The following is a 24,943-nucleotide window of genomic DNA, read 5'->3' on the forward strand; positions in this document are numbered from 1 at the left end:
CTTCCATCTGTGTTAGGGTAAGCCCCTTTCCACAAACCTATGATTAATTATGAACATTGTTTCCAGCCACCAATACCATCCATGACTGAGTAGCAGTATTGCAGCCTCTTGGAAAGTAGCTTCTAGCAAGATAATACACAACAGAAGCTGTGAGAAACCCCAACATGGATTTGTCCAAGAACTGCAGGCAAAAAATAATCCACGCCTTACCCTAAACTGTGGCAAATACAAGCAAAGAAAAAGCTTCTCCCTCAATAATTCTTTACAAACTTGCGCTCAAGTATTCACCGTATTTCTCAGTTGGATCTCAAAGAGACAATTGAAATGCAACCCCTTTAAACACACTGGAAGAATTCTAACTTTTGGAGTGCAAAAGGAGCCAGGATTCTGTTTCCAGTCAGACAAGAAACTCAGTGCAAGAGTACACCTGTCTCCTATTAATAATACACCCACATCCAGCAAGACAAATGCAAAGAAAGTTTAAAATGAACAGCTCGATTACTACTAAAATAGGCTAAAACAATAACTTTAGATAATCAGAAAACTCTAGTTTACGGTCACACAAGTTAGCAGAGGGTTTGAACTGAAAATGCCGACTATAGGAAGCCAATACACAGTAATTGCCATGCTACCTAACTGGATTTCTCAAAACTCCTCCATTTAGAACTACTTAGAAATAACGTCACAACTGCCCTCATGTCTTTTATGAATCAGAGCAGCAATAGTTCTCAAAAGGTACCCAAGTATCTTCACAGACCCAAAAATCACAACATGGTGAACTGCAAAACATAGGCCATTGAAACAGAGGCTTACAATAATCAACTAATAGCCAGCACGGCCTAATTTCATCCTCATTTCACCCTTTGCCAAAGAGCCACACCTTCAGCCCTGCACATAGAAACAAAACAATTTAAATAAAACCCTGGTGGATATTCTCTTGCTACTCCAAAAAACATATTGGATATTAGTGCATCAACAAAAAAGAACCATGACAATATGGTTTGCTTAGCTCTACATCTATGCCTCATATCTTGACTGGATTTTAAGGTTTATGAGTGGGGATCTGTGTTAGCGTTTGCCACATCTTTCTGCCCAATGTGACAAAATACAGAACTTTTACATCATAACCACTCTTTGAGAACCACAAATCATCTGGATGTATATAGATTCTTGTGTCATCCCAGATAATGAAGGCATTTTATATACCAAAAGAACCAAGAATATATGGTTTGTTAAGGTGAATTTCTGCTATGATTTAATTGTATAGATTGTATGGTACATATGGAAATCTATGTTAGTGTTTGGAAGGTAAGACCAGAATTCCGTCTTTAACATCAAGCTTTCAGGCACATCTATACAACCTAAGCATGAGTGAACTAAGACTGACATAGTGTAATAGCCAGGTGTTCCCATGATGCCTCTGGAACTAGTAAATCCTATATAAACCCCTACGGTTTCAGAGAGTCATATTTAGCCTTTTGACAAATAGGAGACGAACAAACATACCGACAAAATCTTCACAAATCTGATGCCAATAAAAGTACGTCTCAAGCTGTCCCAGCATCAGATGCATATCTCGATGTCTTGCATATGGACAGATATGACATCCATCTTGCTGCATATCTTATATCATACATATCCTTTTCTGATTCCATAGGCATTCCTCACAAGCAATGGTCTTTGCAACTGCCTCGATGGATAGAAGAATATAAAATTAAGAATAACCTCACCAAATGCATTATCTTCAAATCAGGCCACTCCAGGATCACCGTAAGTTTATATGGATCCATCTCCACAAAACTGTGGGACAAGAAGAAGCAAGTGGGAACCCAAAAAACAGCCAGCCGATATGAATAAAACTCTCATTATCGGAGAGGGACAGTGTAAATGATGTGTGTAAGAAGAAGACACAAATACTCTATAGGACTTTTAGGGCTCCTGATGATGTGGCACTGCCCATGGCAGGTCAAAAAATGCAATTGACATATTATATTCATAAGCTGCCCTAGCTGAGCTTAACTGATAATTTAACTACACCCACTGGCTGGTCTAAAAGAGACATCAAATTTAGTAGCCTCTAACACTCCCTTTGATATCCAGCAACCCCAAAGCATGTCTATACACCACTCAACCCAAGCATGTCTGGCTGGTCTAACCCAAGCATATCACCACTCACTGGCTTTGTAAAGATATCAGCAACCTGTTGATTTGTAGAGCAAAAGGTAAGACCCATTTCTGTGCCAAAATACAATAAATCGTACTTCTCTCATGGCAACTCCCTCATCTCCCACAGCCAGTTGGATTTCCCTCTACCAGGACAAGCAATAGGTACAAATAGCTGTAGTCTCTGCAGGACAGAGCAGTGGTGGGCCACATTGTAGGCCTCACTGCCACTAGAAGCCAAGTTAGCTAAGTTCCCCACCACTACCCAGGCCCTTATGGAGCCTGTTTTCCTTGACACACAGGCACCATGGTTTCATAGTTGACAACACAGGGACGACACACCATGTGCCACCGTTTCCAATGATGCCTCGCTTCCCAAGGCTTCCACAGATGTCAAGAATGAGGCAAGGATCATTCCATTGACCAATAAGCTCAAGGAGCAGAAGATGCAAGAAGGTCAGACAATCACAGAGCACATTACAAAGATCACTGATCTCAGAGATCAGTTAGCAAGTGTTGATGAGGAAATAGATGACAAGAAATTAGTCTCTATCACTCTCAACAACTTGGCTCCCTCTTATGGCACATTTGTTACCTCTTTGACTATTATGCTCAGGGCAGCCCCTCTCTCATTTGATGAGCTAGTTGGGTGGTTGTTACCGGAAGAGGAGAGGACCTCCTATTCTTCCCATCAAGGTGACCAAGCACTTGCCACCCAAGGAAAGGGTGAATTTCAGCAAAAGGGAGGTCATTTTCAGAAAAAGAACAGCCAAACATATCAGCCCAAGAATAAGGGGATTGTCCCATTTCATCTTCCATTGGAACTTGTTTCAGAACCGTGCTAGTCCTGGCCTACAACAGCCTCTATCCTTGCAAATGATGGCACCTCAGGGTTCCTAGCCGGCACAAGAGACTACCTCAAGGCCGAGTGCCAGAGAGGTTCCTCCTCCTACTCCTTCCCTTACCATCATCAATCCCACCCCTGCCTCCAAGCCCTCTCTCTTCTCCACCTCTGCCTCCACCCTCGATTCCCCCGCCCACCCATCCCATCCTCCCTTGCTGCCTCAGTAGTACTAGCATTTGATGATCACCCTCAAGCCCACTCCCCAATCATTCCTTCATCCTACTCGCTTCTCCTGCCTCACAACGTCCACCCTTGCCTAAGCACTCTCACCAAAGCTCATCTTCCTCATCACAGTCCTTGCCCACCCTTTCATTGGTTCAGGGCATAGCTCCCACGGTGCCATCACAAGAGATTAGCAGATGCACATTGAATGGGCACAGTGGGACAGCGGCCAGGCTAGCTTTAGAGCATGGAGTCTTCTTTCCCTAGAGACGGAGGCACGTGCGAGGAAATTGGAGATAGAATTTGCCATCCCTAAGTCTTGGAGGGGTTGGTCTGCACAAAGCCTCCCCTAGTTGGGATGGACAAGTCTCTAGGATAGGGGTGCCTCCAAGGATCCTTTTCATGCATGGCGTCCTCAGCGCTTTTTGCCCCATGCTTGAAAGTGGGGCCAAGGGGTCTTCTTCAGCCAAATACATAAGGAGACCCAAAGTTGGACGAGGCCCTAGATATGCTTGAGTGGCAGTAGATTAGGGTGCATCATATTGGTAAGGGATGGTCCATTGACCCAACATCAATCACTTTGACGCAGGTCCGGTCGCAATGGTAGCTTTGGTTGTGGGAGAGCCACCTCCTATGAGAGGTGTAGTGGGATCCAAGTGAGTGGTTCTGGCACAGATACATAAGTATCCTTTTTCTTGGAAACTACATGCACCGATCATCATTGTCAACTTAAGCAACCACTAGACACATTCGAGAGATCGACATTGAGTAGAGCAACTGGTGCCCCTAGAGGTCATTACCAAATTTTAGTTGTGCCTATGACTAGCCTCCGGCTACAAAAGATTACATATTTCTTCTAGATGGTGGCTCATGGGAGATTGTCCATTACCCAATGGTTGGAGCAAATGCAAGTCGCACCATAAAGATTTGGTAAGGGGGGCCTCTAGATCGTGGCTAAGATATGCAAAGATGTAGCGGGAGTTCACTTCAAGCAGGGCAGCTTGGCTAACAAAGGGAGTCATGCCATTTTGATAGAGATGGTTTTGCCAGCCTATAGGGTTTTTTGGACAGAGGGCCTTCCAAATTGAGGTGCATGATGTGACTTCTCCTTCCCACCAGCGGCGGTCTATGCCTTCACTGGAGGACGGTGTTTGGGAAACAGTGGCCAGCAATACTGCTTGGAACATCTGGATCGGCCATTGCAGTTTGGCAATAGGAGACCAACAGGTACCCCCGACAGCCACCTTCGTTGTCGTTTGGCATGATATGGGAACAAGGGACGACAGGTTCTCACATGGCTGCCAAAAAGGCAGATGCTTTTCTACAAGGCTTGGCCTGCAGGCATTTTCTACACAATCACGAAGCAAGGCATCCGTTAGTTGTATAGTCCCCTACCTCATTGTTGGCCCTTGTTTCTAAGATTCCCTAGCCAGCGAGTTGGGTTATCTAGGAACAGACTCGTCGACAATCAGCACCTTTTATATTAGCGCCACATGGATCACTGATTTGTATGGTTGTCTTTTTCTCAAACACTAATAAAAGTTTATTTTCTTTGGGGAAAAGAAATGAGTGTATTAATTTTATCATAATGGCATACACAATTACAAGCACCAGATTTTCTCCTTTTCTAAAAAAATAAAGATTGGGATACCATGCTCTAGGTGTCTGTTTTAAGCCATATACGTTGTTTTTGTCTCATTTAAACAAAACCTTCTGGCTGTTCTACATACACCTCACTCTCCCAAGTAACCATTTGAAATGCAAATCTGGCATCTTATTTGCAAGATGGGCCAGCTCTTCTATGCAGCAATAGAACATATAGTTCTAATTGTACTGAGTTTTGCCACGGGTGCAAAAGTCTCTGAATAATCAACACCATCAAACTAGTTGTATCCCTTTGCCACTAGCCAAATTCAAATCTTCATGTGGCTCGCCATAATAAAGCTGTCCACATTATCTGTGAGAAATTTGAAAGATGCAAAGCAACTTGTGTGAGAAGAAGAGGGAGGCAAACAAGCAGAGAGACTAGAGTTGAAGAGCAAACGTTGAAGATGCAATAAATAAGATAGCTACAAAGTACTGTGGAGGTGGGTTTTGTCTAAGTGACAAAACCACACTAACCCACTAACTGTGGTTAGGATATAAGTTCAGGGCACTGAGAAATGGCCTCAAACTTCTCACGTGGAAGTGCTTTGGTGAAGATGTCTGCAACATTGTCATGTGTTGACACATAGATCATACTGATCTCCCCTGCATGCAACTTATCTCTGACATAATGATAATGAACCTCAATGTGCTTCGTGTGAGCATGAAACCCAGGATTCTTTGCCACTACTATAGCACTCTAACTATCAGTGAGAATCAAAGAAGGATCGTCCAATGAGAGATAAAGATCAGCAAACAAACGACGCAGCCAAACACATTCAATTGTCGCTGTGAAAGCTTCCCTTTACTCATCTTCACATGAGGAAGTAGCCACACTAGATTGTTTCTTGCTCAGCCAAGAAATGCAAGCTTTGCCCAAAAAGAAAGAATTACCACTTATGGACACTAGACACTAGATTGTTTCTTGCTCAGCCAAGAAATGCAAGCTTTGCCCAAAAAGAAACAATTACCACTTATGGACTGCCTAGTGTCATAGTCTCCAACCCAATCTGAGTCACTGTAACCATGCATCTGCAAGTGACCCCCCGGGAAGCATCAAGCCATAAGGCTGTGCCTTGCAGGTAACGAAAGATGCGTTTACAGCCTACCAATGTGTTGTCTTTGGGCTGTGCATATACCTACTCACCTGAGATACTACATAGTGGATATCGGGCCGTGTATTGCACAAATAAATAAGGCATCCAACAGCATGGCTGTAAAGTGTGGCATCCACTGATTCGCCTGTATCATACATAGTAAGCTTCAGCCCTAGCTCCATGGGAGTGGTTGTAGGCTTACAATCTTACATGTTGAATCTATCCAAGAGCTTTTGCACATACTTGGATTGAGACATAACAATGCCACGCTTGTCTTGTATGGGCTGGATCCCCAAATAAAAATTTAACGTTCCCAAATCTGTCATGTCAAATTTAGCCTTGAAATTTGCAATTATTTCCTCATTTGACCCTGTGAGCAGCATGTCATCTACATAAAGAATGATGACTAAAATATCCCCCCCATCCTTCTTGATGTAGAGGGTGCTCTTAATGGGACTATTGTGTAACCCCTTGCTTGCCAGGAAGGCATCAATCTTGGCATACCATGCACATGTAAAGCTTTATTCAGCTTGCAAACTTGAAGTGCATTGCCCGAAAGTTCAAAGCCAGAAGGTTGTTTGACATAAACCTCTTCCTACAAGTCCCCATTAAGGAAAGCTGTTTTTATGTCCAACTGATGGACATTCCAAACAAAGGTTGCAGCCATGGCAATAATTGATCTGATAGTTGTCATCCAAGATGTAGGAGTAAAAGTCTCCTCATAATCTATGCCCTTTTTCTGAGCATAGCCTTTGGCAACCAGCCGTGCCTTGTATCTATCAATGGACCCATTTGGCTTTCTTTTCACTTTGAAAACCCATTTCGTACCAATCGCATGTTTTCCTGGTGGTAGATCGACAACATCCCAAGTCTGATTTTTCTCAATGATCTGCAATTCATTGTGCATGGCATTCATCCAGTGCACATTATCCTTAGCTTCTTCGAAAGTATCAACTTCTTCTTCATCAAGAAGAGTATCTACATAAGCTGATTCAACAGAAAGAGCCTCCCCTGCGTGCCTTGCTGCACTACGAGTCCTGCCAGGCAAAGGTGCCTCAAGTCGACTCTCCCTGAGAGTCTATAGCAACCAGTTCAGAACTGTTTTTGCTACATGTATCTCTTGAATCTCTTGCCTGACAACATCATCCACTACCTGTGGAGGAACAAAATCAGCACGCGGCTGAATCAGGGCATGTGGAGCAAGAGGCTGCTGCTGTAAATGCTGATTTTCAGCATGAGCATCAGTTGGGGAACCAAAAGCAATAGGAAGGAACCCCTCAAAAACATCATCTGAAGAAGCTAGAATAGTAAAATCAGCATGTGTATGAGCTAAATTCTCTGAAAAATTTACATCTCTACTCACAAAAATCTTGCGTGTGGCAGGATTGTAGAGACAATAGCCTTTGCTTTCTGCACTATACCCAACAAAGATACACTTTAGTGCCTTATCTGACAACTTATGTCAAAACTCCACAGACACGTGGGCATATGCAACACATCCAAAGACACGAAAACGATCCACTAAAGGCTTTCTCCCATGCCAACCCTTGTAGGGAGTGATTGTCTTCAAAGCCTTTGTGGGAGCCCGATTCAAAACATAATTGGCACACATGAGCCCTTCGAGTCAGAATCTGTGAGGCAACTTCTTGCTAGTGAGCATGTATCTATCCATCTCCATGAGAGTTCTATTTTTCCGCTCAGCTTTGCCATTTTGCTGAGGGGTAAGCCTCACTATAAATTGATGTGTGATGCCTTTCTCCTTCAAAATGCCTCAAATTCATGAGACATATGCACCTTGAGTCTTGTCTCATTTCCAACCTTGGCCCATAAAGTGTTTGAAATGCATAAACACATCTGATTTTTTCTTCAAGCCATAGACCCAAGTGTAATTTGTGTAGTCATCTATAAATGTGACATAATACAGATAACCACCCAAAGCAGGTATCCTCATGGGACCACAGACATCATTATGTATGAGCTGTAATTTCCAGACAGCTCGTACTGTACCATCCTTTTTAAAGGGAAATCTATGCATCTTACCAAGGATGCACCCTTCACAAGCATGAGGAGGAGGTGACTTCAAAGGAGGTAATGCATCAACCATAGCATGCTTCTGAAGTGTCATCAAGCTGCCATAGCTCATGTGTCCAAATCTGGCATGTCATAACTCCGCATTCTGCATGGCAGCAATGAGAGTATTTACCGCCGCAAGTGCAAGATCGGATCTTTTCTCATAAACATCAAGCTGAAAAAGACCCCGATACAAAGTACCAAACAACATCAAAGCATAATTATTTTCTTTGTCTCTGACTGCATACTTGACATCTTCAAAGATTACCTGAAATCCTCCTCGATTGAGTGAGGACACTGAAAGTAAATTCTTCTTGATACCACGCACATAAAGAACATCAAAACTTCTGAAATTTGTGCCATCCATGGAGGTAAGTATAGTGTCACCCACTCCACACACTGAATAAGAAGAATTGTTTGCACAAGTCACCCTCTTTTCAACGGATGGTGTATGCAAAGATGCAAAAAAACTCTTCCTTGAAGTGATGTGCTTGGATGCACCCCTATCAAAATACCATGTGTTCAATGTCTCATTGACACTGAAAGTGCATGCATCCTTCGAAGGGTCATAGCTGCAAGTCAGGAAAGCATAAGAATCGTCCTCAAGAGTGGCTGTAGTATCTGAACTATGTAGGCCATCTTCTTCCAGTTCTAGTGATGCCCTATGGGCCATGGTATGTGCCTTGTAGGCATAGTTATAGGCACTTAGTGTTTTAGTGCCTTTTATGCCACATAGGATATTTAGTCCTATGTGACACCTAGGACACTTAGTCCTAGGGTCTACCTTCAAGTACTATGTACTTTTCATTTTATTTCAATCTAGTTGACGTGATGGTTTATCTCCCTCGACTTCAGTACTTGCTCTTTTGCACATCGCCCCTTCAGTGGTATCAGAGTTACAGGTCCAGGGACGAGGGAACAAGTCCAACAATCCGTACAGTCTATACAGATCTTAGATCTACCTGCGCCGTACAATCCGTGCGACTGTACGGACACCCTCTCAAACAACCTGCAAATACCACGCCCCTTCAGTGGTACCTGCTCCGTACACTGTGCTATGTACCTGCGCCACCGTACAGCCACGTACCTGCTCTATACACTGCGCTACATACCTGCGTCCCGTACAACTACGTACCTGCTCCGTATGTTGTATATGTGCCGTACGTTGTACCTGCTCTGTACAAGTGTATCTATACCGTCCATACAGATCAGCTGTTCGTACAGCTCATACTTGCTTTGGGAGTTCTGTACAGGTTTCGCACGTGTGAAGCTATATACAGGTTCTGTATTTGTTTTTAGCATTGGCTGTGAACCAGGTTCTTGGTTCTTGCTTGCTATACCTTTTTTGGGCCTCACTGCGGTCATCTATAGACATTTGCAGTTTGGGAGCTTTTGCAGGACATTGGAAAATTTGGGGCTTTCGGTTCTTTTCACCTCCTTTGGTTGCAATTTCTTGCAAGAACATTAAAGTTTTGGGATTTGGCCTGCAATTTCTTGTCTAGATTGCAGTACATTGGGTCAGATTGCAAGACATTGAGTCACATTTGCAAGACATTCGGTCAGATTGCAATACATTGGGTCACATTTGCAAAAATCTCAACAAAATTTGGGGCTTTTCTGTATTTGCCCTCTTTTTGGCCTATTTACCCTCATTAAATTTGGGGCTTTGATCTATTTGGCATTCTTCGTGAAGATGATAAGTTGGATGGCACCAACTATCCGATGTGGTCTTATCTCATGAAACATATTCTTGTTGCAAGGCATTTTTTGAATATTGTTTCTGGGATTGGATCTGAGGCCAGCAATGCTACAGTGGCTGCCCCTACTGCTGGTCCCTCTGCAGAGGGTACTCCTCCTGATGCCTTATCCTCTAGCACCCCTGCTGCTGCTCCTCCAACTCAGGAACAATCAAGATGGGATGCAAGAGATGCAAATGCACATTCCTATATTGCTTTATCATGCAAGAGAATCATTATTCCACACATCCGGTCTTGCAGGACAGCAAAGGATGCTTGTGACAAATTGGCTTCTCTTTATCAGATTCGCAATGAGGCACGTGTTGCATATTTAAGAAGGCAATTGCAGAAAGTCCGTATGAATGAAGGTGACTCTATGGATGCATACTTGACAAAGGTCAAGGACCTCATGGAACAACTTGCCAATATTGATGAGGTGGTGCCAAATTCTCAGCTTGTCAGTACCACATTGAATGGACTGCCCGATACATATCAAGGGTTTGCTACAACCCTTCGATTAGTGGCCATGGGTAATCCAGAGCACTTCTCTTTTGATCAACTAGTCACTTTGCTTTTGCAGGAAGAGCAAAGTCGAGCTAATAGACAAGCTATTATTCCTTATCATGCATTTGCTTCACAGTAGACAGGAAGAGGCAAGGCTTCCAAGCCTATGGGCAAGCCTAAATATGGGCCTAACAGTGGCAATTCCTCCAATGCATCTAAAAATATAGCAGATAAGTCAAAGAAGAAAAGATGCAAATATTGTCGCAAGCCTGAGCATGAAATTTCAGAATGCAGGAAGCGCATTGCTTCGGAGAAAAAGAAAGCAGGATTGACAGTTAATGCCTCACATGCAATTGAATCCCACGCGCCAACAGATGCCCCCTCACATGCACATGCTCTCCAGGATGATTGGGCATGGGCTGTCCATTGCTCCTTTGATCCCTCCCAAGTTGATGCATTGTTTACTGCTAATGATACTCAATCTTGGTAGTTTGATAGTGGTGCTTCCAAGCACGTCACATCTTGCAGACAGTTTTTTCATTCCTTAGCTAATGCACCTCGTGGGGGAACTGTCACATGTGCTAACCATGCCTCCTATGCTGTAAAAGGAATTGGAGATGTGCTGCTCACATCCGTTTCAAGCCATCATGTCACTCTGACTAAGGTTCTTTTCGTGCCTGGAATAGAAGTCAACTTGATTTCAATATCAGCAATTGCCACTTCAGGTTTCAGAGTGATTTTTGATGGATACAGATGCCTAGTATATGATCTTCGTGATGACAATGCCATAGTTCTCACTAGCACTTTGAAAAAGGGACTTTATCACCTTGATGATCACTCAACTGCACTCTCTATTGAAGCATTTGCTATTTCAAATTCACAGCTTGCTGAAACTCATCTTTGGCATGAGGGAATGGGTCATCTCAATTATAGAGCTCTTGCCAAGTTACATTCACAGGACATGGCAAATGATGTACCTCAAATTCACACAGTTTCCAAACATGTGTATGAGGGTTGTCTTTTGGGTAAGATGCATCAGTTTCCTTTTCAAAAGAATTGTCCAAAACTCTCACAAAGGAAATTGCAGCTAGTGCACAGTGATGTCTGTGGCCCAATGAGGACAAATGCCATTGGGGGGTACAAATATTTCATGACTCTCATTGATGACTTCACAAGATATTGCTGGGTATATGCTTTAAAAGCCAAATCTGGTTTAACTCCCTCGACTTCAGTACTTGCTCTTTTGCACATCACCCCTTCAAACTAGCCACTTGAAAATCTGAAATGCAAGACAAAAAGGCATAATCTTCTTCCACAAAGTTGACTGTAGCATTAGAGACTGATGCATCTGAGACGGCCATACCCGAATCCTTTTTCTATTTCTTTTCCTTTGCTATTCTCTTCTTGCATTCACCAATATAGTGACCCGGCTTCTTGCTGTAGTGACAAATACCCTTCCTCTTTGGCTTCTCTGCATACCTTTAGCCTTATGACAGGGCTGTCCGGAATCAGCTTTTTGTTGATGTGTAGGCTGATTAGCATGTTGCTTTTGCTGCCCTTTCCCTTTAGGCTTGAATTTTGAAAGCATGGCATGCTCTCTAGCCCGTGTGGCCATGTTCTTCCTAGTTTTCTCCTCCTGCAACAAGAGTAGGGATGAACAGAAAGCAAAGCCAGGGCCACAAGCTGCTGCTCTGATACTAAATCTGAGAAGAAGAGGGGAGCAGACAAGCAGAGAGACTAGAGTTGAAGAAAGAAAGAAAGAAAGAAAGTTTATTAAAGTCTTCGGAAGACCAATGGGTCTATGAGACTGTGAAAGACCTGATACAATGAGCTATGGTAGTGGAGCTACTAAACGAGCATCAACACCAATGCAAAAAGCAAAAAAATGCAAAATGGCAGTACTAAGTCCTAAGTACAACGTTGAAGATGCAATAAATAAGATGAGCTACAAAGTAGTGTGGAGGTGGTTTTGTCTAAGTGGCAAAACCACACTAACCCACTAGCTGTGGTTAGGGTGAAAAACCTCTAGTGAGGGAAAAGTGCCCCTAACTCACTTATGGATTACATTGGTCACTACCTAACCTCACTAACCCACTAGCTGTGGTTAGGGTGAAAAAACCACACTAACCCACTAGCTGTGGTTAGGGTGAAAAACCTCTAGTGAGGGAAAAGTGCCCCTAACTCACTTATGGATTACATTGGTCACTACCTAGAGTTATGGCAATAATTCTAACAACTCGATGGCTAACAATGATGAATGCAAGTACTTATCAAGGGCAACTCTCATCCTTGCTAATGGTTAGCACGCCTACACCCAAATGTCCTTAGTTAAAGACCAAGGCTACGTAAAAGTATGAGTGTCCTATCTGAACGTCCTATGGTCAAAGGGCTCCTGCACCTCTCATCCTTGCTAATGGTTAGCATGCCTACACCCAAATGTCCTTGTGAAAGACCATGTCTTTTGCTTGGCTGACACCTAGGCTACGTAAAAAGTATAGTGAATGTCCTATCTAAGCATCCTATGGTCACCCTCGACCATGATCTTGCTCCCATAGTGATAGTGATGCCACTTTCTAAAGGCACATAGGATAGCCAACATCTCCTAGTTCTCAAACAACTAAATTAGGATCGAGCATTCCTGCATGAAACAAGTCATTCCTACAAGGATCGAGCACCTCATACCACATTCACATAAAAGTAGCAATATCCAATCAATTTCATAGCATTGATAGCGCACAAAAGTGCAAGGAGAAGATGCATCTTGTATTGCATTTTTCAAGGCATCAAGACCATGGAAAAGGTGCACAGCATCCAAACCTGCTTAAACAAATCCAACCAGACATCTGTGTTGTTGCACGATGTAGGCTTGGATCATCAAATCCACCCAATGACCCCAAAAAAAGCGCATAGCCCCCAAGTCGAAGCAATTGACTAATCTCCAAAAAGTGGCTTCCACCTACAATGAGGAAAAAGAACAATCATTGCATCATACATAAACAGCACCAAAAACATGTCAAGGAACATTTGCCAAATGGATAATGCTATTACAAGCCTATTCATGTGCAGAGCAATGAAATATGTGTGCAAGCGCATAAAATGTTATTCCCTTCTTCATGTTATTCTCTTATGACACTAATTGAAGGCAAAATTTAGCATCCTATAACATCATATCATTCCCATAAAAACTAGTGCCAAGCATGCTTAAATCTTCCTTTGGTGCACTTCTTCTGGACTATCCTTCTACTTGACAGATTTCTAATAACAATAGTGTCTTTCTTGGCCGCCTTTCCCTTGCACTAGGACTTTTTTCAGGGTCACGTGGAATAGAGTGTTCTCTTTACACCATTTTTTAAGTGCACAAACTTTTAAGCAAGATCACCAAATCGTAAGATGAGTGAATGGCCCACAATACTAGGAAAAAAACTTAAGGCCTCACATTAGTCGTTAGGGTTTCAAACTCTTAGGTCCCTTCAAATCAATTTTCTTCCCTGCATTAAACTCAAATTTTTTTCTATAAAGATCCACATAACATCTTTATTACAAGCATTTCAAACTATCTCTATACAAATACTCCTTTATTTACTGCATAGCCCTGATCCAAAATTGATGAACTCTTCATGTTGAAGAAGGGTTTATCCATCCAAATCAATCTATGAAGCTTTTGAAGAAAATTGTAGAGGCTTGCAGCAAGTTATCGTAAGAGGCTTACAACAATCCTTTGTTAAACATCAACCCAAGGGCCCCCCAAAAAAGAACAAAACAATTTCTTTCGTCTCATAGGCCTTTCAGGCTTTCATAGACTATGATTGGATATATTACAGTCTTACAAAGGTATATATTTATTTATTTCTCTCTCTCTCTCTCTCTCTCTCTCTCTCTCTCTCTCTCTCTCTTCGGGATGCCCCCTCTCACCGACTCTCTTTGGGCTCTATATCGATCAGATTACATCCTTTGTAGATTGCCTAGGCGCAAAGGGTTCACTTCTGGCTGACCTGATGGTACAGATACTATTTGTACGCACATGACATAGTCCTCATATCATCCTCGGCACAGGGATTGCAGAAACATCTAGAGGCTCTAGAGATGTTCTGCAGAGAGAGCCACTTGACAATTAACCTTGGGACCAAGGTTATGATCTTCAACACCTCATGAGCAATGTCCCGTTGCCATAGCTTCACGTACCGAGATGAGCCAGTGGAGATAGTGCAGTCCTCCACATATTTGGGGATAGTGTTGACCGGACCAGGTTTCACGATGATCTATGTAGGTACAGCATGACTCACATGAGGACGGGGTGCCCCGGCCCGACTAGAGAGGCGGTGCTTTTTTACACCCTGGTGAGACCGGCTGCCATGTGTGCAACACCTTTCTGGGGGAGTGACATTTCATCGACGGAATGGAAGAGATACATATGACTATGGGATCCAAGATGATTCAAAGTAAGCCCTTGATGCGCCATCACATTATACAAGTAGAGTTCACCATGACTCCTCTCCAGGTTAATGCCATCTTTCAGACAGTGGTATTCCTCCACAAAGTATGGGCCTTACCCCAGTGGAGATTACCGAGGCTAGCAATGGAGTCTTCTAGGCGATTGGCAGAGAGCGGTGTTGACATAGCATGGTACGCACGGATATCCACATGGTTTGGTAGACAAACTTCCCCCCTTTCAGTACAGCATGAATGCACCACCCAAGATGATCCCACGAGATGAGATCAACCATATCATACGGTTGGACCTCCTCCAACTCCATACGTCTAGGGCTTGGGGGGGTGAGGAGTTTCCCACCAAGATCCAGTCTACCATGACCACTTCTTGAGGGTCTCGAAGCATGGTCTCATCATCAGACCTCAGTACCTTGAGGACAGGAGAGTCTCACATTCCCTGATCACCATCAAGCAGTTGCGAGTCTCATCACATCAGCTAAGGATTGAGGCAAGGAGAGCTACAGGCATACCCAAAGAGTAGAGGATCTGCAGACTATGCCAGATGGGGGACTTTCTATGTGTCTGCCTAGTCTACTATGAGATCCGAGGGCGATATCATTGCCTCTTTCAAGAGGGGCATGGCTTTGCTCCGCTTACACGGTTGATCCATTTTCCCGACTAGGTTTATGTTGGTCTTTATCTGAATTGAGATGAGACGACAAGAGAGATATACTGATGCGACAGACCAGAGAGCAACAGGGGGCGATGCCACATGTCCCCGAGATCGACAGAGCACAAACACATGTTACAGACATATGAGTCAGCTATTATCAGGGAGGCTCGCTTACACGGTTGATCCATTTTCCCGACTAGGTTTATGTTGGTCTTTATCTGAATTGAGATGAGCCGACAAGAGAGATATACTGATGCGACAGACCAAAGAGCAACAGGGGCGATGCCACAGGTCCCCGAGATCGACAGCGCACAAACACGTGTTACAAATCTCTATGCATATGAGTCAGCTATTATCAGGGAGGCTGAGGGAGAGGAGCTTGATGAAGTGAGAGCATCATGGATTAGCAGTGACAGTCTCCGCCACAATGCTACTAGATGAGAGGCACACACTCCACATGCTCCACGGAGAGTGACCACAGCATGCACGATCGAGGTCTGGTCTATTTCAGCCCTCCTCAAAGGAAACCGCCAAAGACGAGGTGTCACCCTGGACGTAGCCCATTGAATACAAAGATCGAGGAGACCACGCCCTCCACTGCGTTGTTTACAGCTCGACAGACGCGGATACGAGAGCTACTCACATCCCATCAGAGAGTCACCAGGGTACCCAGATATATGGATCCGGGGCGTGTACTAGGAAAGTTAGCTCTGAGCACCTGATACTCTTCTGCTATTTTGCTTACTAGTTTAGCACTTTATCTTTCAGCAAGGGCCTTAGTGAGCTCTTTGTTTCAGCCCATAGCGGCTTGTATGAGTTACCTTTTGGTTTTGTACTTTGACTCATAGGCCCGCGAGGCCTCCTGCAAACGTAGATACATCTTTCTTTCTTTGTCTCTCTCCACATGACCCCAAAGCTATTCCTCCCTGAGAACTCCAAACCACTAGGGTAGCTCAAAGGTTGCACGACCAATGTAAACCATGTCCTTGTCCACCAAATGGGTTGACTTCAAGGAAGAGATTTGCCACAATAAGAGCCCTTTGATATGACCTATGTGAGATTTAATGCCAAACTTTTGCATCCAATATGAAAGCATTCCGTGTCAACCAGATATGCCATAGACTTGTCCATCTTAAAAAATGAAACAAGACTGCAAAGTCTAGGTGATCCATCCCATACGGAAACTAAACAAAAGCACACTCTTTATCCATTATGTGTCTATTGGTCAAGAGTCCATATGCGAGAAGTGAACTCCACACCTTTTGTGCCACTTGGGTGGATGATCAAGCTATCCCTCTCTAAGAACTCCGAACCACTAGGGTAGCACGAAGGACGCACAACCAACGTATAGCCATGTCCTCCTCCACAAAATGGATTGACTTCAAGGAAGCGATTTGCCACAATAGAAGCCCTTTGATATGACCTAGCCTATGTGAGATTTAATGCCAACTTTTGCATCCAAAATGAAAGCATTTGGTGTTAACCAAATATGCCACAGACTTGTCCATCTTAAAAAATGAAACAAGACTGCAAAGTCTAGGTGATCTATCCCATGCGGAAAGTTACCAATAACACAATCTTTAACCGTTATGTGTCTATTGGTGAACAAAGTCCATACATGAGAAGTGAAATCCACACCTAATGTACCATTGGGGGCAGAAATGAAAAGATGTGGGAAAGTTTCTGAAAGGGGGGAGTGAAAGGGAAGAGGAGCAAGAGAGTGAGAGTGAGAGAGAGTGACACTCTAGTGCGGGTGTGAAGAATGATGAGCCACACCACAAACTCACTTGTGTTTTATTAGGATTAGGTTTACCCTATGACTGTCTTAAGACAGTCATAGGTGTCCTTTAAGACAGTCATAGGTGTCCTATCTTATAATGAAGGGTTGGCAATGTGCCTTTATCCCAACAACCTCCCACCTAAAGGCCAATGTGCCTAAAGGGGAGAAAAGAATAAAAATTACAGCAATATACAGTCACTGTATACAAGACCATAAAATAAGAATGGTCTCATCCTAATCCCATGATGTGGCGGCAATGTGCAAACCGCTCTGTAGGCAGGCTCTTAGTGAGCAAATCTGCAGGATTATCATCAGTGTGCACTTTCACAAGCTCAAGTCGCTTGTCTTCCAGTACCTCCCTGATGAAATGATATTTGACCTCTATGTGCTTGGTCTTCTGATGAAAGACCGGATTTTTTGCCAACATGATAGCACTCTGACTATCACAATGCAAAACTGGCATATCTCCTGTAATGCCCAAATCTCCCACCAGCCGAGTAAGCCATATTGCTTCCTTGCAGGCCTCAGTGGCTGCAACATATTCAGCTTCTGTGGTTGACAGTGCAACGCATTTCTGCAACCGAGACACCCATGATATAGCACCTCCTGCAAATGTGAAAATATAACCGGTAGTAGACTTCCGGTTATCTGCATTCCCTGCATAGTCTGAATCTATAAAACCATGCACCAATGCATCTTGCCTACCATAGCATATGCACAAGTCTTTGGTACCCTTGAGATACCTCAAGACACCTTTCACTGCTTCCCAATGCCGCTTGCCTGGATTTGCCATATACCTGCTGATGACTCCCACCGCAAAAGCAATATCCGGACGAGTGGCAACCATGGCATACATCAAAGATCCAACTGCAGACGCATACGGAACCTTGGCCATTTCAGCCTTATCATCATCTGATCTGGGGCTGTCCTTACTGCTGAGTTTTAAATGTGGAGGCAACGGGGTACTAATGGACTTCCCCCCCTCCATTTTAAACCGCTGCAGTACTTTGTCAATGTACTCTTCCTGTGACAGAAACAAAAGTCCCTTGGACCTGTCACGAGTAATACGCATGCCAAGAATATGATTTGCATCACCCAAGTCTTTCATGTCAAAAGACTTATGAAGTTGTTTCTTCAAAGCACTAATCTCATGCTGAGACTTACTGGCAATAAGCATGTCATCCACATATAGAATGAGTAGCATCAAACTGCCATCCTTTGCCCGTTTGGTGTACAAGCAATGATCGGTCTCACACCGATGATACCCTTGGGACTGCATGAAGGCATCAAACTTCTTGTACCATTCCCTTGGCGCCTGCTTGAGTCCATACAAGCTCCTCTTGAGCTTACACACAAGCTGTTCTTTCCCTTTAACAGCATATCCCTCTGATACCAATTGAAAGGCTTCAGGAATGCATCAGGAATGCTTCATGTACTGCAGAGTACCTGCTGTACTTTCTGTCCCTGCAGAGGCACGCTTCCCCCCAAAAAAAATGTCGAGTCTTTGCAGCAAAAATGGCGACGACTGCTGTACTTTTCTGTACCTGCAGGTGGGTGAAGGACTGCAGGTGAGTCGCCGTACAGTTGTACACAGTTGTACGACAGTCCATACGACTGTACGGCAGTCAGTACGGCTGCCTCGAAGCAGCTGCGCCGCTGCGCAGCTATGCAGCTGCCTGATGCAGCTTCGTAATGTTGCGTACAGCAGCTGCTGTACAGCCGCAACCCGACGACGCCCGCGCCCGCGCTGTCGCCCTGCAGCCCGCGCCTTCACCTTGCAGCCCGCGCCTTCACCGTCGCCCTGATCTGCTGCGCCGTGCGCACTGATCTGCCGCGCCGCCACAATCCGTCGTCCTGCGCAGGTCTGGCCGCGTACGGTTGTACGAACGACGTACGGCCGTACGGCTCTGTCCGTACGGAAAGGGTAGGCTAGGGAGAGGAGGCTAGGTAGGCAAGAAGAAGCTAGATAGGCTCTGATACCAGTTGAAAGGGGGGAGTGAAAGGGAAGAGGAGCAAGAGAGTGAGAGTGAGAGAGAGTGACACTCTAGTGCGGGTGTGAAGAATGATGAGCCACACCACAAACTCACTTGTGTTTTATTAGGATTAGGTTTACCCTATGACTGTCTTAAGACAGTCATAGGTGTCCTATCTTATAATGAAGGGTTGGCAATGTGCCTTTACCCCAACAACTAAACTCACTTGTGTTTTATTAGGATTAGGTTTACCCTATGACTGTCTTAAGACAGTCATAGGTGTCCTATCTTATAATGAAGGGTTGGCAATGTGCCTTTACCCCAACAGTTTCAAGGTTCGTAGTACAAAACACACAATGACCGAAAGCAATTCGCCGCTTGCGCAGTTGGTCACCCATGGCGAGGCCACCCACGAGCATGCGCCAAAGAGACCCTTTCCCTGAGATGAAAATGGAGAGCACCATCCGTACAAAAGAACATCCTTCCACACCAGGTCCTCTGGGTGTTCCAGACGCACTTAACTTTCTACATAAGCCCGTGCTTCTTTTTCACCATCATATGAGACACTTGATTTGTTGTACATTGGACAATGCCTTGAGGCTTTCGGAATGCCCTGATCCAACCAGGGCTGCTAGATCTCCTCCCGAGGGATGTCACCAAACAAAGGAATCAAATGGATCTGATGATCTCTATTGTCTAGTACCATGTTTTGTACGATCAACCAAGGACCATGGAAAATAAGGGTGATATATGAAGACCCTTTGATAGTAAGCAACAAAATCATCTGTGTAGAGAAAATCCTCTCTATGGCAAAAGGCTCCATGAATGTAGAGAATGGAAGCTGTCTTTAGTTTAATAGGAAATAAATGTACCAAGTGGAGCTTGGATGAATTCAGGGGGACAATGAGACCTACCACATACCTTATTTTGAATAAGACATTTGAAACTAAAAAGATCCTCTAGCTTAATCTCTTGTATTGTCACACAATCTACATTTTCTCTACTCTCATTATCCCAATTTGGAACATTTCACCACTATATTAAGGAGATTTGCCACCTAAGTCATGTTGAAAACATATGGCTTTACTAACTCATATTTTGGTGCACCATGAGGCAATTCAAGTAGCACATTTTTACGACGACTGCCGCTCAGCACACTTTGACAAATGGGGTTGAGCTACTGTTGATTCTGCTTCCCACAATCCTAGAGCCAATTTACCCTAACTCCCACACAATAAAAGAAACAGAACTCAAAATATTTGCACAAATCCACGTACAAAACTGAAGTGTTAGTACACTCATAACTGATACTTATCCTTATACATTATCAGTTTGAAATTTACATTATCATTGATGGCTGAACCCATGCATGATCATATCTCATAGCTAATGTAGCAATATCCTTCATAGACCGTATATCTTGCCGTTCCATACCAGAGAGATATAATCTAGATAGATCTATTACGCATGACTACCAGAATATGCCCTTATGGCAGTTTACCTTTGGTATCCCTAACTCAAGAATCATATCACTGGCAATACTTGCTGCTGAAAGCAAACAAAGACATTGTACGTTTTCACTTGAACTGTAAGAGTAATTTGCAGAAAGACTTCAGGATAAGTTTCCCATACATGAAAACTTCCTAATAAGAAGTCTGTACCAGTCGAGTTCATCTTCAATCACTCTCAAGAGTGTAAAACTATGTTGTGGCCCTAGTGAGGTGATCAGCTTTACAAAACACTGGCCAACTGATTTCAAGAATATCTATTCTTCTCAATTAGGCAAGCCAGTCATAAGACTCTTGCCTCTCTAAAGTACAAACTTTCAAATTCAGAGATTCATTACATCAAAAGTTAACCGCCAGATCCCAATCATTTATTGGTATAGGTTTTAAATTCCACTACTCAGGAATTCTAACCCCCTCACATAGTATCAGTATACAGCACTTTTTAGTGCTTGTGTTAGGCACTTCCAGGTTCCACCAACGCCTAGAAATATGCCATGCACGTACCTCAGCCAAAGTATGGTGAGTTCTTCACTTATTCTAATGCTCTATGGCTTCTCCTGATATGGGGGCCTCAAATTCTACATCAACAGCAAAACCATGTCATTTTTTGCGTACATTTATTGATCAACATGTTATGCAACAAACATATACCTTTGTAAGACTAGAATATATCCAATCGTACGAATTTAGATTTTTTGTTGTTCTAAAGTCCAAAAATCTACACAGAAAATAAAAGAGAAAATGAAAGAGAAGAACAAAGAGGTAACAAAAACTTTTTTGAAAAACGAAAGGAAGACATACTCAGCAAGCAAAGCAACACTTAATGTTGTCATCAGTGCCAGTGCCCAAGCATAAGCAGCTATAATGGGTTTCTAAAGACTCACATAGTCTCTTATTATACGAACAAACACATTATGCCAACAAACATATTTCATGTGTATTATAAACCAAAGTATTCAATAAGATAAGCCCCACAAAGTTGCAGGTACTATGTGGAAATATTCATTTACCAAATGAGCAGACCTTCAAGACTTAAATCACAGTACCATCACTCCCATGCCACATTAGGGTCAAGCAACATGCATGAGAATACATCTTACCAAATGCCAGATCCAGCATACTGCAGTCATTACAAACAATCAAATCAAATAGAGCAACTGGATGCCCAAGCCTCTTCTGAATACAATCAAAGTGCAATTCAGAAAGTCCTTTGTCCAGCAATTTTTTGTCCTGGTCAAACCAAGGAGGTAGTAAGATCTCTCTCTCTCTCTCTCTCTCTCTCTCTCTGTCTATATATATGTGTGTGTGTGTGTGTGTGTGTGTGTGTGTGTGTGTGTGTGTGTGTGCATGTGCAGGCGCACGCGCATTCTCTTGGAGACCTTTTTTTGACCCAGTTAGAAGTTTTTCACTATTGCTTTGAGTTTGACTAATAGCTGCTTCATTTTGGAACAGCTTTGAATGTAAATTCCTACTGAATGGCATTTCACTTTTAGCGCACAAAAAATGTGTGTGTGTGTGTGTGTGTGTACGCACATGCGTGTGCGTACTTCTGTGTGGTCAACACATGATGCAGGTCCAACATGCGAATCAAGTTTATATAAGTCCAACTCATATTGGGGAGACACTGTCCACGCAGAGACTGGGAGACACATAGTCTATGGCACATGACATCCAACTGATTAGGAAAGATAAGGAATGGGTAGTGAAGCCTTTTCTAGAATATATGTCAATGTCATTATGCAAGTCTGCAAGGGAGTACAGCTGCACATGCAAAGAAATCCAGCAAGATCTCAAGTCTAAAAATAATGCCAAGCTTTTATATCAGAAGACTAAGGCTAAAGCATGCACAGCAGTCAAGCAGCCAATTATTTGATGCATCGGGACGCTACATGAGCACAAATGCTCAACGCACCTGCCGACATACATATTCATACAGGAAACTGACAAAAAGATTGTCAAAATCATAAAGCAGTAAAGTGACAACTAAAAGGAAAGGAGGGAACACATTTGGTTAGACTTGAGGGTCCTAAGAGCCTGAGCGCCAAAGAGCATCTAAGAATACAGAAGCTCATTTCTGGGATGGTCAATGCATGCAGTGAATAATTTAAGCACTTGTACTTGATATACACTTGAAGGAAAACAGCATAAAATCAGATATCAAATAGCCAAGACTGCATGGTCTTGCCAGGACACTGCATTATTGAGATAGTAAATATATAAATGACAGAGAAAGTGTTGGAATGAGAATCACACAGGAATGCACTCCACAAGGCATTAAAACCTGCGCGAAATTGAATTGACAAAGGCTGAGTAGACTGTAGAAGTGTGCATGAATAAGAGTTAGTAGTCAAAGATTTTAAACCCTGCAGAAAATCAGAGGTTCTCTCACACATACGGAATTGCAAAAAGATGATAACAAGAAATCATAGACAAATGATGCTTACAAGAAATGTACATAATTCAGGAAAGCATTTACCAAATCAAAGCCGATTAAAGCTCCAGCAAGAAAACATGGATCTGAGATACCAGAAAATATGGCTCATGTGAGGTAAGGAAGTTTAGGGATCCAATGGAGAAGCAATCTCAAAGAATGAATGAGCTAGGAGGGACAGTCGGCATGGGATAGAGGATCCCTCAATCTCAAGATACTCGATCTAGAAGAAAAGGAAAATAAGAACATTAATGAGACTCTTCTGGCCACCATGCACATCTCTGTCTTTAGAGTGGGAAGAAGTGCTGAAAACCAAGACATCTGAGATTGCAATTCCAAGATTCCCACGCTGGGATGAAGGTTTCAAAGCATAAGGGGCACTCAACCTGGGTATAAGGATACTCAATACTCCAAGAGGCGGGCTGAGGTCCAGGCCCCACCCCAAAAAAGAAAGAAAGAAAAGAAAAGAAAAGAGGCCTATGTTAGTGATAGGAAAACATAATAATGACTTAGAAAAAGAAAAGGAGGACAAAGCATACGGGAATTGGGACTCTCAAGATCAGGACGGGAATGTGAAGGGTCTACTAACAAAGACAAGAGGCTTGCACAAATTGATGTCATAGCGCAATCATGAGAACGTGAAGATAATGAGATATGTTCAATCTTAAAAAGTAAATTTTTTATTAACAAGTGAAAGAACAAAGGAAACAAGGAAGTTTGTAAGCGACTTTATATAAACTTAAAAGTAAATGAGAAAGACAAAAATAAAAATAACTTAGTAAGAGAAGCTACACTTATGTCCTCATTGAGATATCCGACTATACGCTGTCATCTAGGTTTCAAAAGATTCCTCAATCTCTTGGGTAAACCTAGAGCTTACTAAGCTATAAAATCCCAACCCAAACAACACCCGAGAGAGAGAGAGAGAGAGAGAGAGTGTGTGTGTGTGTGTGTCTACCTCATGACTTTTGCTCTGAGGTTTTACATGTAAAAACTTTTTTCTTGTACTTATTGGTGGGTTTTTACCTCTTTTGAGGTTTCCCACACAGAAATATAAAGATCTCACTATTTTTTTTTTTTTAAGTGTGTGTGTGTGTGTGCGCGCGCGCGTGTAATTTGGTGCATGCGTGTGTGAGTGTGGGGGGGGGGGGGGGTGGGGGGGGGGGGGGGGGTACGGTGTGTAGCTGCGATGGAGAGCTATGCTGCTTCTCCTCCCTCGTCTGTACCCTTGTCGACCTCTGTTCCCTACCCATGCATGCCTGTACGGCCCTCGTCCCCTTCTGTTCCCTTCTTCTCAGCCTTTGCGTCCATACCGATCGTGCAGGCTTCGGTCTCTTCCCCGTGCGCCTCCGTACAGCTCCCGTACAATTCCGTACAGAAACCATATCCTCCTGTCCAGCCCACGGTCCTTTCCGTACAGCCTCTTTGTGCTACTATACAACTGCCTTTCCCCATCTCAGCCTCTACCATACCTCTATCCGTACCCTTGCCCTCTCCGTCCGTACATTCTTCCCTACCTATCCCTTCTCTCCAGCAACCGACTGCTCCTACTCTGCAGCATTATGTACAACCTCGGTCTTCTACTTCAGATCTACAACAGCTTGTATCTGATTTGCAACAGCAGCCTCCTACTGCTTCATCTGATGGTTCCTTTGTCTTCAAAGTTTCAGCCCCTCCTTCTGCCCTATCCTCTCCTGCGCGTGTCTTCACTCGGCATAAGCATGGTGGTTTGGCTTCTTCGCGCTTGCTCAAGTCAGCGAAACTCGATATTGCAGATGGTCCCTCTTCTCCCTTTCAGTTGGAACTTCTTCGTCAGCTATGTGCTGCTTCTGTTGCAGAAGTTCCCTCCTCGGGTTCACCTCTTGTTCGG

The 24,943-nt window shown here is 43.5% G+C and overlaps 1 protein-coding gene across 3 annotated transcripts in view; it reads right to left on the reverse strand.

Moving 5' to 3' along the window:
- Positions 1-525: 525 nt before the first annotated feature.
- LOC147900820 (uncharacterized) overlaps positions 526-24,943 on the reverse strand; it is a 62,684-nt gene continuing 38,266 nt past the window's right edge. For 2 of the 3 annotated variants that reach the window (XM_087375917.1, XM_087375916.1), the window contains exons 4-6: positions 21,743-21,872; positions 13,098-13,236; positions 529-888 (exon numbers count right to left, since the gene is read on the reverse strand). In XM_087375917.1, coding sequence (XP_087232043.1) covers positions 852-888; positions 13,098-13,236; positions 21,743-21,872 — 306 coding nt within the window. In that variant the 3' untranslated portion in view covers positions 529-851. Of the gene's footprint in view, positions 889-13,097; positions 13,237-21,742; positions 21,873-24,943 lie in introns of all 3 variants that reach the window. The other variant, XM_087375918.1, reaches the window with a different exon arrangement.

Source organism: Dipteris shenzhenensis, chromosome 6 (genome assembly GCF_047967505.1).
Source record: "Dipteris shenzhenensis isolate YYH24624 ecotype China chromosome 6, Dip_SZ_1.0, whole genome shotgun sequence".
Lineage (NCBI taxonomy): Eukaryota > Viridiplantae > Streptophyta > Polypodiopsida > Gleicheniales > Dipteridaceae > Dipteris > Dipteris shenzhenensis.